Genomic DNA, 14,477 nt, shown 5'->3' on the forward strand with positions numbered 1-14,477 from the left:
GCCCTTAACCAACAATGCAGTTCAAGAAATAGAGTTAAGCAAATATTTACTAAATAAACTAAAGTAAGAAATCAAATAAAAAGTAACACAATAAAATAACAATAATGAGGCTATATACAAGGGGTACCGATACCGAGTCAATAGGCGGGTGTACATGTCCTCTGTATCATCACAACTTTTGGTGATATTTCAACAAAGCTATTTTGTGGTAAGTTGATGAAAACATTTGAAATTTTGAAAAGTTTTTTTAAATATACAAGTAGGAAAGCCTCAAGATAAATAATCCACTTGTTTAGACAGAAACATTTTAATACTTTTTGAGTAAAGTTGGGGCAACTGGCCCCTCCCCCACCTACTAGGAGGTATCTGTTACTCCTTTATGGTTAGCGCTAGTTTACGCTAACTTGCTAGCTAGGAACTTCATTAGTAGTAAATGCTAGCCAGCTAGATAGTTAGCATAAACTGCTAGGACGGCTAGCTAGCAACCTTACTACTAGATCGTCTGAGGTAAAATACATAAAAAATATAACGTAACTTAATTGCAGTGGTAAATGTTTCCACTAGTGACTGATAGCTTTACAGTTAATGTTACTTTATAGCCCTTTGGCTATTTTACACAGCATTGTATATCATATAGCTAGCTAGATAGCTAGCTACATTTTTAAGAGAAAGCTTTTCAATTGGCATCTCTCCCCCTGTTTTAAATCACAGGAGGGGTCTGGTTTAGATGTGAGCAGTGCAGGAGGTAGGTTCGTGAGTTGTGCTCCAATTTTACTGGGGATAGTTTTATTTGTGACATATGTACAAATTACAAATGTGCAATAGCAGAGCATAAGCGAGTTGCCACATCAATGTTACACTGAATTAATTGGTGAAGTTATTGTTATTAAATGTTATATTCCAATGAATACTTTTTTTGTATGAATTAAAAACAACTATTGAAAACCTTTTGCTCCTGAATGTCATTTTAAAGACTGCTGATATTTAAAATATTGTATTATTCAAATCATATTTAGTGCAATTGTACATAATGGATTGTACAGAAAAGAAACAACAAAGAAATTAAAAAAAGGACTTTACAAAAAATAGCCAATTATTTCCCTTTATAGTTTATTTGCCTAAGCATGACCTTCATCCACATACCATTTCTTTCCCCAAACCTTGCTTTTTTTGTGTCAGTGTCAGCAATTAGAGGGGGGTGCTGATTACCCCCCTAGCACCCTATGCCTACAAATTAATCGAAGAGTAAATCTCGGCCTAGCCTGCTGCCTACCCATTACCAAACCCTTGTTTAACTGTATACATTGATTTATTGGTTCATACTGAATACTGTACTATCCACCGTTTCTTCTGTAATTGATTTCTGTGGGTGGTGAACTGGGTGGTTAAAATTGACCGATGTAAAAAATCTATCGAAACAGTCCAATTCACTTCTAGACAAGGCATGCAAAGATGTATTCCCTTTAGCCTACAGCCCACCGCCCACAGCCAGGTACAAAGCGCCTCCGAGACGATGATTTTGTTGTATATGGCACGTGTTTTAAATATTTATTCACGTGCACAACCGACGAACTCAGCGCAACCCGGATCGCTCCGGCGGGCGGCTGGTGTGATAACCGACTCCGCCTCTTCTCCCAAAGTATAAATTGTACTCACGCAGCCGATAGAGTGTAAAACAAGAGACTGGAGAGGAGACCATTACCAACGAAAAGAAATAGGTCAATAATCTCAGACATGGGAGACCAGATGCGCTATGCCATCAGTGTCCGGATTATTGGAGTGATGCATAAAGAGGCATCTAAAATCAAGGTAAACCACTATATACATTAATAGTGTAATGTGTGTGTTGTTTGTGTATTATTCCATTTGTGTGTACATAAAGTTATAAATGTTTCCATATATCTGCATTCGTTGAATTTTTGCATAATTATAAATGAATGTCATTTTTTTAAATTCTACAGATGTTTATGACCTCTGTTCTGTGGTCTGATGAGAGTGAAGTCATTGTCTACAGATCATTATTGGATTTTAAGGAGTTTCACGTAAGTTTAAAACTTAACCTGTACATCAATAAAGAAAATAAAAAAGGATTGATTCATCTTTATCAGCGGATGTGTTGACAATTAGTCCCTGCTCTTCTTTCAACAGAGGCAATTGAAGAAGAGGTTTCCCCTTGAGAATCCTTTCCGCAAGAGAGACAGAGTGATTCCCAAATTCAGAGGTAAATCAACAACATCACACTAGTCTCATCTTTGCCTCACAATCTACCCCCAAGCAATTTCAACTCTCCTTCATCACTCACCTCCTCCTCGGGTTCATGTTGTTCTTCTTCCTATTTTTTTTGTATTTTTTGTAACCTTTATTTAACTAGGCAAGTCAGTTAAGAACATATTCTTATTTACAATGAAGGCCTACCAAAAGGCAGAAGGCCTCCTACTGGGACAGGGCTGAAATTAAAAATAAAATAAAAATATAGGAAAAACACACATCATGACAAGAGGGACAATACAACACTACACAAAGAGAGACCTAAAGACAACAACATAGCAAGGCAGCAACACATGACAACACAGCATAGTAGCATCACAACATGACAACAACATGGTGCAAACATTATTGGGCACAGACAACAGCACAAAGGGCAAGAAGGTAGAGACAACAATACATCTTTCAAAGCAGCCACAACTGTCGTAAGAGTGTCCATGATTGAGTCTTTGAATGAAGAGTCCAACCTCAATGAAAAAGTGTAACCCTTCAATTAAAAAATATAGAAAACATTTTCCATTCTTTCTCTATACTAAATATGGAAGACATGTTCCTTTCTTTCACTGCAAATACGGAGTGCGGAGCTGACCTTTTTCATTTTCCTCTTCTGTCTACCTCAGCCATAGCTATGAGGAGAAAGATCCAGAAGAAGGATCCTAGTTGGTCAATGCGTCGGATGAATTTACTGGAAAACTACTGTAGCGAGCTGCTCAGGTGTGACCCCGTGGTGAGCTGCAGTTCAGAGGTCACCCAGTTCTTCATGCCCAAAGACCACGACCTGCAGGCAGACTTCACCAAAAACAGGTAAACACTTTACAAACATCCCTCCTTTTAATGTGGGCGTTTCAGCCTATCAAGTCATTTTTCAGCCTTCTAATTTCACTACACTTATTATTAAAAACGTCCTGATTGAGACCGTCTACTCTACTTACTAAATGACAACTACATTTTAAGCACCTAGCACTCAGGCCATCTCATGAAAAATACTTTCAAAGAGTTGCAACTTGCAAGGTTGCCTCTGTTCCTCTGTCTAAAGAAACACACAGCAGACAGAGATGGGCACAAAATTACTAAATACAATTACAAAATAGAATAGAGATGCATAAAAATAAATGACAAAATACTTAAATACTTAAAATACAGAAATACATTTGCAAGTTGCCTACCGAACAGCAACAACATTCTCAGTAGGCTATTTTGTGGTAAGTTGATGAAAACATTTGAAATTTTGAAAAGTTTTTAAAAATATACAAGTAGGAAAGCCTCAAGATAAATAATCCACTTGTTTAGACAGAAACATTTTCTGTCTGGTTACAGAAACGTTTTAGTTGCTATGACAGTGATATGTTGTTGTTTATCTACCTCAGTTGAATGCACTCAGTAAGTCACTCTGGATAATTGTCTGCTAAATGACCAAAATGGAAATGAACTGTAAAGCACACTGGGTATTATTATTATTAGCCTTGTTCCGGGGCGAAGCTCATTACAATATTATTCGGCATGCTTTGCAATTGTTAATTTTTACATATACATTTATATTTAGTTTAGCAGACGCTCTTATCACACAATAGTGGCACCCGAATTCTGATATTAATGCAGGGTGAAAGGGGGGCACAAAATTGTGAACTGCAACAACAAAAGAAGTATAGAAAAGTATTTTGTATTTTGAAAATACAAATTACAGCTCTCGAAAGTATCTTGTTACAAAATACATTGGAATGTTCAGCCCAGTGTAATACAAATGACGTAATACTCAGAAGTAATTGAAATACATATTTAAAATACATGTAACAGAAATACTGCCCATCTCTGCCAGCAGGTAAAAACATTAACAATGTCTGTTTGTCTCCTCTCCACAGCGTCATGATCCTACCATCGGGGGATGGGCTGGAGGACATGAGCGGGCAGCGTCTGAGCCTGGGCAACGTGACACACCCTTTTGTGAGCCAGTCTTACTGCTGTGTGGGGCCCTACAACACCAAGGACACTAAGAACAGGCCCTTTAAAGTGGCCTTGGATGAGAGGCTGGATGTGCTCATCAAAGACCCAGCAGGTTAGAGTCCTCTTTGATTTAGTTTACAATTTTAACATAGGTTAGCCCACATTTAATTTCTCCCTCCACTGTTAACCTGGGATAGGCTCCACTTTCAAGCTTTGTGTGGAGAAGCATGGAAATCAAGACTAGTCTAATTAAGATACATTTGGAGGATGCAAGTATCTATTATCCCCTGTCATTGTAAATAAGAATTGGTTCTTAAATGGCTTGCCTAGTTAAATAAAGGTTAAATCAAAAATAAAATAAATAAAAGTAATCGTATATAATGTCTCTGTTTATGTGTGTTCATTCAGGCTGGTGGCTGGTGGAGAACGAGGACAAACAGTTGGCCTGGTTCCCTGCTCCTTACCTAGAGATGTGTGAGGCAGAGAAGGATGGAGATGAATTGGATGGAATTCCCTTGGGGGGTAAGATACTTTTAAATCTATATTGATACATATCCTGTCCACAGTCCAAACTTAATCACAGTAGATGTTGTGAAAGTTTGTTTAATATACTAAGCCTACGATGTATTGCAGTTGGCTTATGGATAAAACCATTCCAGACATTCAGTTTTGTGGTTAGAAAATTCCACAGCCAGCCAGGCACTAGGGGGAAGTCCTGAACTAGATACCATTTTTTTATTTTTTTATTTCACCTTTATTTAACCAGGTAGGCCAGTTGAGAACAAGTTTTCATTTGCAACTGCGACCTGGCCAAGATAAACGCATAGCAGTGCGACACAGACAACAATACAGAGTTACACGCGAATAAACAAAAGTACAGTCAATAACACAATAGAAAAAAAGTCTATATACAGTGTGTGTAAATGAGGTAGGATAAGGTGGTAAGGCAATACATAGGTCATCGTGGCAAGGTAATTATAATTTAGCATTTAAATACTGGAGTGATAAATTACCCTCATCCCAACATAGTAGAGAATGACCAGTGATGTATATAAACCCTTATTTGCTGATGCTATGTATTGGTCATTGAGAGGCTTTGAAGCCACTGGTCGGCCATATTGGCCCTCCCCAGTAGGAGCAGTCCTCCACTGAGTACCACCGTATGAGTCATAATACCCATAAAACCTAGTGGTCAAATAGGGAATTTTTGCACCATTCATTTTTCCCATAGGGGATTTTAGAAACACTTAAAATAAGTGCTGTTTCGTGTAGGCTTACGTTTTGATAACTGTGTGTAAATATCTCTAGGACAACATGACTTTTATCAATATAGCCCCCCGCCCCACACACACAAAATGAAATGCTAGTTAGCTGCTAATGTGGCTATCAAACAGAACTACAAATGCCATTATGATCTGGATGAGTCGAGGCAAAGGTAAGAATCTCTGTATTAACTATCAAATGTTAACTAAATGTACAGTACACTGAACAAAAATATAAATGCAACATACAATAATTTCAAAGATTTTACTGAGTTACAGTTCATATGAGGAAATCAGTTAATTGAAATAAATACATTTGGCACAAATCTATGGATTTCACATGACTGGGAATACAGATATGCATCTGATGGTCACAGATACAGTACCTTAAGAAAAAATGGGCCTCAAAATGGGCCTCAGGATCGCATCACAGTATTTCTGTGTATTTAAATTGCCAATCGCTAAAATGCAATTGTGTTTGTTGTCCGTAGCTTATGCCTAACCCCACCACCAACATGGGGCACTCTGTTCACAACGAAGACATCAGCAAACCGCTCGCCCACACAACGCATTACACACACATGGTTTGCGGTTGTGAGGCCGGTTGGACGTACTGCCAAATTCTCTAAAATGACGTTGAAGGTGGCTTATGGTAGAGAAATAACCATGAAATTCTCTAGCAATATTTGACATTTACATTTGAGTCATTTAGCAGACGCTCTCATCCAGAGCGATTTACAGTAATGAGTGCATACATTTACATGTAATCTGTTGTTACTCCCCAACCCTGGTAATGATCATGCAGTATAGTAAGCTTCTTGATATGCCACACCTGTCAGGTGGATGGATTATTTTGGCAAAGGATAAATACTCACTAACAAGGATCTAAACAAATTTGTGCACAAAATTTAAGTGAAATAATATTTTTGTGCGTACGGAAAATGTACCTGTTAGCAAAGGTGTCAGCTAGAGATGACATACAGGAGCTTTCAGGGATTTGTTGTTTTGCATCATGTCTACTTTGATGATAATTAGCATTTTCGAATCAGAGCGTAAATAGTGCCGAATATATTGATAAAAGTCACCTTGTCCGAGAGAGATTTACATGCTTATCAAAATGTCATGCCAGGGTAAGTCTACACAAAACACAGGCCTTATTTTTAATGTTTCTAAAATCCCCTATGGGAAAAATGAATGGTGGAAAAACAATTGGAACTATTTCCCTGTTCGACTGCTGTGTTTTATGGGTATTATGACTCCACTGTGAGGCTCTATATGATTGCATGTATTGAAGTATATATTTCTTGTTGTTGTGGGGCCAGTAACATTTGTAATCTAAAACAATTCTACTTAAAAAAAAAAACTTTTTCATGTATTTTTCATTTTACATATTTATGTTTAGCTCACATAACATAATGTAAAAGTATGCATTAACGTGACTGTAATAGAATACATGTGGCAAAATGAATGTAGACATTAGTAAATGCATTTCTATAGTTTACAAAATATGCAGGCATGGTGACTCCAACACAGCGCCTCCTGTCAGACATGTAGTGTATATACATCATGGAGAATGACAGACTGAGATTGCATTCCAGATTACAAGATTGCATTACAAGACATTCTGTCATGGTTTTGAGATTTCTCAAGATCCAATATCAATAAATGCCCTGAAGGCTTGCTGTAGATGATGTAGAAAGGAATCTCTGTTGTTTTAACCTGCTTCCTGGTTTGTCCCTCAGGAACGCTCTACTGCGCTGTGAGGAGTTACTCCACTAAGAAGCATGACGAGGTGCCTGTTCCTATTGGCTCTGTGGTCGAGGTGCTGAGGAAATCAGACGACGGATGGTGGCTCATCAGGTATGTTAACTTGTAGCCTGACTATCTGTCTGCCTGTCTGCCTCTCAGAATGCTACACAGACAAAGCAACCAACACTGCGTTTCATTGTCGGGTCTGTAATACAAGACAATGCAAAGAATCTACAACCTCTCATTGTCTTAGCCTAGATAGTGTGGCAGCAGGTATGGGGGAGGAACTGTTGAATGCATTGTCGCTCCAAACGTGATTATGGCCACCAAAAGTTAATACCTGAAATAAAATGACATAAATCAGGGAATCCTGTGGTTTTCTTACAGAGGTATTTGGTAACTAGTAAGGAGAGTAGGGATAACATAACACTTGTTGGTGTTTCCCTTTGACAAATGACGATTGATGGTGATGGTGACGAACGGCGCCACTTTCAACGTTCTGACATGAGGGTCATGACCAGAAGATGTCCTCTAATCAAAAACAAACTCTTTGAACCCTGAGTGACACAACTCTTTTCCCCTCCAGGTATAAAGGCAGAACGGGCTACTCTCCCTCCATGTACCTGCAGCCTTACAACAACCCACGTGCTGGCCTCCACAACCTGCAGAGAAAGCTGCACAGCTCCTCTCTCAATCTGGCAACCCACATGGACAGCTCTACTCTCAACTTGGCATCCAGCAGAGACAGCCAATCTGGCAACTGTTACCCACCCACACTGTATGAGGAGACAGGGCTGCAGCAGCACACATCAACCCAGCCCAGGGATGATCCGTACCGGGCCTCCTGTCTCCAGAAGACCCGCTCTCTGGAGCTCCTGTCTGAGACCCGTCCCGACATGGCCGTCCCTCCATCCCAAAGAGAGAGAGAAGACCTTGAGTCAAATCCGGATCCAGCAATCCGCAAGAGCAGCATCAGCTGGACCAAGTCCTCCAACTCTGACATCAGCTCGTCAGGCCGGAATGTCAGGACGTCTTCTTCCAGCTGCAGTGAGGAGGAGCCCCAGAGCCCCCCAAACAGCCCCAGGTCTTCACCCCAGCTAAGGGAGCGTAACAATGGCTGCAGCATCCCAGAAAATAGTCTGTCATCCAGCCCTATCTCCAGGTCTGAGACTGGGTCCTGTAAGATGCCCACCACTGCACCCAGGGTGCCCCCGCGACCCAGAGCCCAGGAGATCCTGACCCGGTGTACCACCATGACCCGCAAGGCTGCCTTGGCCTCCAGAGGGAGGCTGTTCTCCCTGCAGGACCCTGTCCAGACCCACTAGAAAGGCTGGGAGCGGTGGCGGGGGAACTGGGAGATGGGGTTAGGGTTATGGGGAGCCGTGGGTTGTGGAGAGTGGGGTTTTTGGGGTTACACTATTCTCTCCAGGTTGACTTTACATGAAGCGCAGTACTTTGAGTATGGCTTGCAATACAAGGGTTACATTGGCATAAAAATGCCTATTCTGTATGTTACGTTAACCATAATTCCATCCAACCATTTTTATATGAGTAAAGTACCTGTTGAATAAAAAAATCACTACAGGACTGATGGAAACGGTATAATTGTTAGTAAACTTTCTAAATCTTGACAGAACAAAATACGTAAAACAGGGGAATAAGTTTTTGTCTGTGAAATACACTACATGACCAAAAGTATGTGAACAACTGCTTGTCGAACATCTCCTTCCAAAATCATGGTCATTAATATGGAGTTGGTCCCCCCTCTGTTTCTTTACCAGCCTCCACTCTTCTGGGAAGGCTTTCCACTACATGTTGTAGCAGTACTTCCATTCAGCCACAAGAGCATTAGTGAGGTCGGGCACTGATGTTGGGCGATTAGGCCTGGCTCACAGTCTGCATTCCAATTCATCCCAAAGGTGTTAGATGGGTTTGAGGTCAGGGCTCTGTGCAGGCCAGTCAAGTTCTTCCACACCGATTCCGACAAACCATTTCTGTATGGACCTCGCTTTGTGCACAGGGGTGTTGTCATGCTGAAACAGTAAAGGGCCTCCCCAAAACAATTGCCAAACAATTGGAAGCACAGAATCGCCTAGAATGTCATTGTCATGCTGTACTTGTTTTTTTAATTAGTTAAATGAAAAAATATATGACAAAGTGATTTTTATGTGCACTACGTAATTACGCACAGCTTTTCATTTTCATGAAGCCAGTTTGATGTTAACAGACAGAAGGTGAAATGTGGATATTTTTTGGGTGCGCATATTAAGATATTTGCTTGAACATCTTTTGCCAAATTGATGGAACTCTAGCTAGTGTTGAACTTTAAAATGTGCTGACAACTTTCTGATGTTATTTATCATTGATAAACTATTGCTATTTAATTATACTTATTTAAATTAGCATGAAATGCTCACAGGTACTAGTCTTAACCTTTTAAAGCCACACTCCTTAATTTGTGCATACCCTTAAAGAGTAGGCCCCAAACAAAAAAAATAATAATTTGACATGCAAATAAATAATACTACTCCTATTACTACACGGTAACAGCTGAAACAAGCACACAAATGTTCACAAAAATGTCCCTTTTCTATTTTGAGATGAAACAAATGTTCACAAAAATGTCCCTTTTCTATTTTGAGATGAAACATTATATTCTGATGATATTTTCAATGCACCTTTCCTGTCTGATTTTAATATGAAGGAATGAGACACGGTTGTCTCTGAAAGATACGGGATGACACAGAATTAAATATAGTATGCTTGTATGATATCATTTGTATCTACTTTGCTTTAATATTGTAGAATGATTTTCATTATGATGTTGAAATTGCGCATTTGTTTCCGGAGGGGCATTTTCAAGAGGGTTCAGTTTCAATGTATTATTGAAATGCATGGAAATGCTCTCGTTCTACCCCTTTAGAGTTGACCAATGACTGGTTTGTTTGTTGTAGCCTACATATCATTCTTCTATTGGTGTCTGAAGTCACTGTTATTCCATACTGGAATTTTACTGTAACTATTTATCATTACTCTCTGTATGCCTTATATGCAATCAACATTATCCTATAAACTTAATTCAATGTATTTGTCTTCTCTCTTTCCAAGTCTTATTTTTTTACAGTGGTCATGTTTCATATATCTTCCACCTGTATAGTAATTATGTATTGTATTTTACAGTATTGTATTGTACTTATGTATTGTAGTGGTCCTGTACATGGCTCAGTTCAAAAGAGCATGGCGCTAGCAACACCAGAGTTGTGGGTTCAATTCCCACTGCGGTCACATACCAACATGTGTGCACTGTTGTCACTTTTGATAAAGGTGTCTTCTACGTAATGGTTTATATTACGGTATTACAGTACCATATTTCCCCCCCACCCATCAAACAGGCCCCAGCAACTTCATTTTGGACACATGTTTACTGTATAGGGGATGCATTTCTTTCTTGCTGTGGACTTCCTGGATAATTGGCGTATTGGTATTGTATTACTGCGCTATAGGAGCTTTTTGCTGCACCTGTACGAGACCAATAAACTTTGATTTGATTTGTTACATGTTTTGATTTGTTACAAAAAATATCAGATTTTTTTTGTTCAACTTAATGAAAAGTCAAATCATAGTAGTAATCGTCATAGTAGTACATTCAAGTATAAACAACTGAAGTCAGAAGTTTACATACAGTTAGGTTGGAGTCATTAAAACTAGTTTTTCAACCACTCCACAAATGTCTTGTTGACAAACTATAGTTTTGGCAATTGTGATAGTGAATTATAGTGAAATAATCTGTCTGTAAACAATTGTTGGAAAAATGACTTGTGTCATGCACAAAGTAGATGTCCTAACCCTCAGGACATCTACTTTGTGCATGACACAAGTCATTTTTCCAACAATTTTCCAACAATTGTTTACAGACAGATTATTTCACTATAATTCACTATCACAATTCCAGTGGGTCAGAAGATTACATACACTAAGCTGACTGTGCCTTTAAACAGCTTGGAAAATTCCAGAAAATTATGTCATGGCTTTAGAAGCTTTTGATAGGCTAATTGACATAATTTAAATCAATTGGAGGTGTACCTGTGGATGTATTTCAAGGCCTACCTTCAAACTCAGTGCCTCTTTGCTTGACATCATGGGAAAATCAAAAGATGTCAGCCAAGACCTCAGAAGAGTAATTGTAGACCTCCACAAATCTGGTTCATCCTTGGGAGCAATTTCCAAATGCCTGAAGGTACCACGTTCATCTGTACAAACAATGGTACGCCGTTATAAACACCATGGGACCACACAGCCGTCATACCGCTCAGAAAGGAGACGCGTTCTGTCTCCTACAGATGAACGTACTTTGGTTCGAAAAACGCAAATCAAACACAGAACAACAGCAAAGGACCTTGTGAAGATGCTGGAGGAAGCAGGTACAAAGTATCTATATCCACAGTAAAACAAGTCCTATATCAACATAACCTGAAAGGCTGCTTAGTGTTATGTACCTTGCTCAAGGGGTCATCGACAGATTTTTCACCTAGTCAGCTCAGGGGTTCGAAACAGCAACATTTTGGTTACTGGCCAAACGCTCTTAATCGCTAAGCTACCTGCTAGCTTGCTTAAACTGAATAATTAAATGCATTCCTTAAATGCATTCAGAGGGATTGCCATGACACTTTCCGGCATTTTAATGTGAGATTGTAGATTTGCTTCTAATTGTGGTGAGAATAACCGTATGTTATGTAACTTGGTTGTTTTAGGCAGGTAGCCTAGTGGTTAGAATGTTGGGCCAGTAACCAGAAGGTTGCTGGATTGAATCCCTGTGCTGACAAGGTAAAAGTCTGTTGTTCTGCCCCTGAGCAAGGCAGTTATCCCACTGTTCCCTGGGCGCTGTGGATGTCGATTATGGCAGCCCCCCCACACCTCTCAGATTCAGAAGGGCTGGGTTAAATGCGACACATTTCAGTTGAAGGCATTCAGTTGTACAACTGACTGGGTATCCCCCTTTCTCTTTGATCTCTACCAGTCTTGTCTGTCATAAGGATTAAGTCTCCTTGGCCTGGACACTGCTGGATGATAAATGAGTTTGTCTCTCAAGTTGTTGTCGTTGGTAAATAACCTCTCTCTGCATGTTGAGAAAAGGCCTTGGTTAACATGACTCATACTACAGTAAAATGGTTTCTTATTTTCGGACATAAATGTCTCTTAAACGTATCATACTCAATATAAATCTTCACGGACAATATATATTTTGCTTTTCAAAACAAGAAAACGAAAAAGCAGTTTATGACCCATTTATTAGTATGTTAAATAAGGAAGGTATTCTCATAGTTTCTCTCTGAGGAATAGAGTACTCACAGCAGCAATCCATGCCTTATCACAAGCAGATTATAGTAGCCCACTATATCTAGATAGTGAAAAATATGTCAATAAAACAATAAAGGAAATATATAAAAGAGAAGAATGTGGAGTTTCCAATTCATTACATCTCTGATTGCGTCTATAATTCCCACTATTGCTACTAAAGCAAATCAACAGTGTACTTTAGGAGTGGCATTTGCGGTCAGTAACAAAGAGTTAATTGTGTTGACATTATGACTCCATCCAAACACAAGGAAGAACACTGATAAAACATGTAGATGCTGGGAAGAGTAGATACATTTTGCCACATGGCATAGTGCCATGCTTGCTTATTGCACACAGGTGTTGCTAAAAGAATGACGGCTTATTGGGCAAATGGGAACATATTTAATGGAAAGGGACGGCAAAGAGGAGGGAACGTTCCTGACGGGAATTGTTTAGGGATCAATGATTTACTGGTGGGAATGTTTTTAAGGGAAGGTTTAAGACTGTAAGAAAGATAATAAAGATTTGTATGCATCAGGAGATTATTCAATTGAACTTTAACCTAACTCATTGCTGATATATAAAAAAGCATTCCCATGTCTCCAATTTACTGGATGCCTGTAACATTTTTCCAGTAAGTGAGATCAGTGCAACGTACTCAAAGCATGTCACAAGTTGGCATCCATTTAATTAAGAATAAAGGAGGGATCAGCATACATGTGGCGCTTAAGAAAGGTGACTCAATAAGACCAGTCAAAGCATCATCTCAATCATCTCACTCGACAGGCCAGGTATCTGCAGATACCCGTCACACAGGCGTCAATAATAATCAGTATCCAGAATTCTCACACTACCAACATTGCTGAGTAACAATTTCGCCCTGTCTCCATCCTTACCAGATGTTTAGAAACATTTAGCCAGTAAGTGAGACCTGTGCATTGTTTTCCTAAGCATACGTAGCAAGTTGGTGTGTTTTCAAGATTCATAATCCACATAATAATTTACATTTACGGGATTATTTTCCTGCAGTAGCAAACTGGCTCAAATTAAAATCCTACATTTGTAAACACCACAGGTTTTCAAATATGCAAAATAATGGCACGCTTTTAAAAACCTTGGTTCTCATGAAAACCTTCAGCCAATGTCACAGACAAAAGTTCTGAAATGCATGATATATAAAGTAAACTACAACATTAAGTTGGCTGTTACTGCCTTTAAAAGGCCATTAAAATTGAAAGTGTACTTTTTATTGAATAGAGACCTCAGCTGAGTTCTGAAAGAAGCCTATTCATAGTAGCCCATTCAATGTGACAGTCAGTCAGAACAATAGCTAGAGAATGTGTTTGGTTTGGAAGCTCTAGAGCCAGCCGCCATTCAAAGCCCTACTTCCGTTTCCATGGCAACATCTAGTCAAAGCAGTAAAGAGAGGTAGAGAAAAAAAGACCCAGGTGGTGAAATCACTAGCTCTGGACATTATCATGAGTTTTGAGCCAAACAGTAAGTACTATAGTGTGGGCCCTAAAACTTCAGAGAAGAGGAATGACATGGAGCTGAATGATTACTGGTCAGTTGATGTTTTATTTCCAGGGTGTTTTAGCAGTGTATTGTTGTGGCTCGGCACTAATGACTATTTGTTTGTGTATGTGTTTGTGCTGTTGACATGTAGGCTAGTCCTAACTAAGGGAGTGAGGGGCTGAGCTGTGGGAATGAAAACAGTGGCAACTGTGACCTCATGACAATTGAAAATAGAGCAGGGGAAATATGGTGAGTTAGGAAATGTAAATTATAATGAACAGTGACTTTACGGATGGAATATGGATTATGATTTTCGAGAACAACTTTGTGCCTAGAGAGCTACTGGTATCCAAAAATACATCTGCTGGTTGATATTGAATGGGGTCATTGAAAGGAACACATGGAAAA

General features: G+C 39.3%; 1 protein-coding gene across 1 annotated transcript; it reads left to right on the top strand.

Annotated features, from left to right (window-relative positions):
* The first annotated feature begins 1,626 nt into the window (after positions 1 to 1,626).
* On the top strand, positions 1,627 to 10,772 carry LOC110499182 (NADPH oxidase organizer 1). Its single transcript, XM_021576140.3, has 8 exons — positions 1,627 to 1,809; positions 1,962 to 2,042; positions 2,149 to 2,221; positions 2,886 to 3,069; positions 4,125 to 4,318; positions 4,615 to 4,728; positions 7,211 to 7,328; positions 7,804 to 10,772. The coding sequence occupies exons 1-8, from the start codon at positions 1,735 to 1,737 to the stop codon at positions 8,540 to 8,542; spliced, it is 1,578 nt and encodes a 525-aa protein (XP_021431815.3). The 5' UTR covers positions 1,627 to 1,734; the 3' UTR covers positions 8,543 to 10,772.
* Positions 10,773 to 14,477: the final 3,705 nt, after the last annotated feature.

This window comes from Oncorhynchus mykiss, chromosome 20, assembly GCF_057628025.1.
Source record: "Oncorhynchus mykiss isolate SJ-2025 chromosome 20, ASM5762802v1, whole genome shotgun sequence".
Lineage (NCBI taxonomy): Eukaryota > Metazoa > Chordata > Actinopteri > Salmoniformes > Salmonidae > Oncorhynchus > Oncorhynchus mykiss.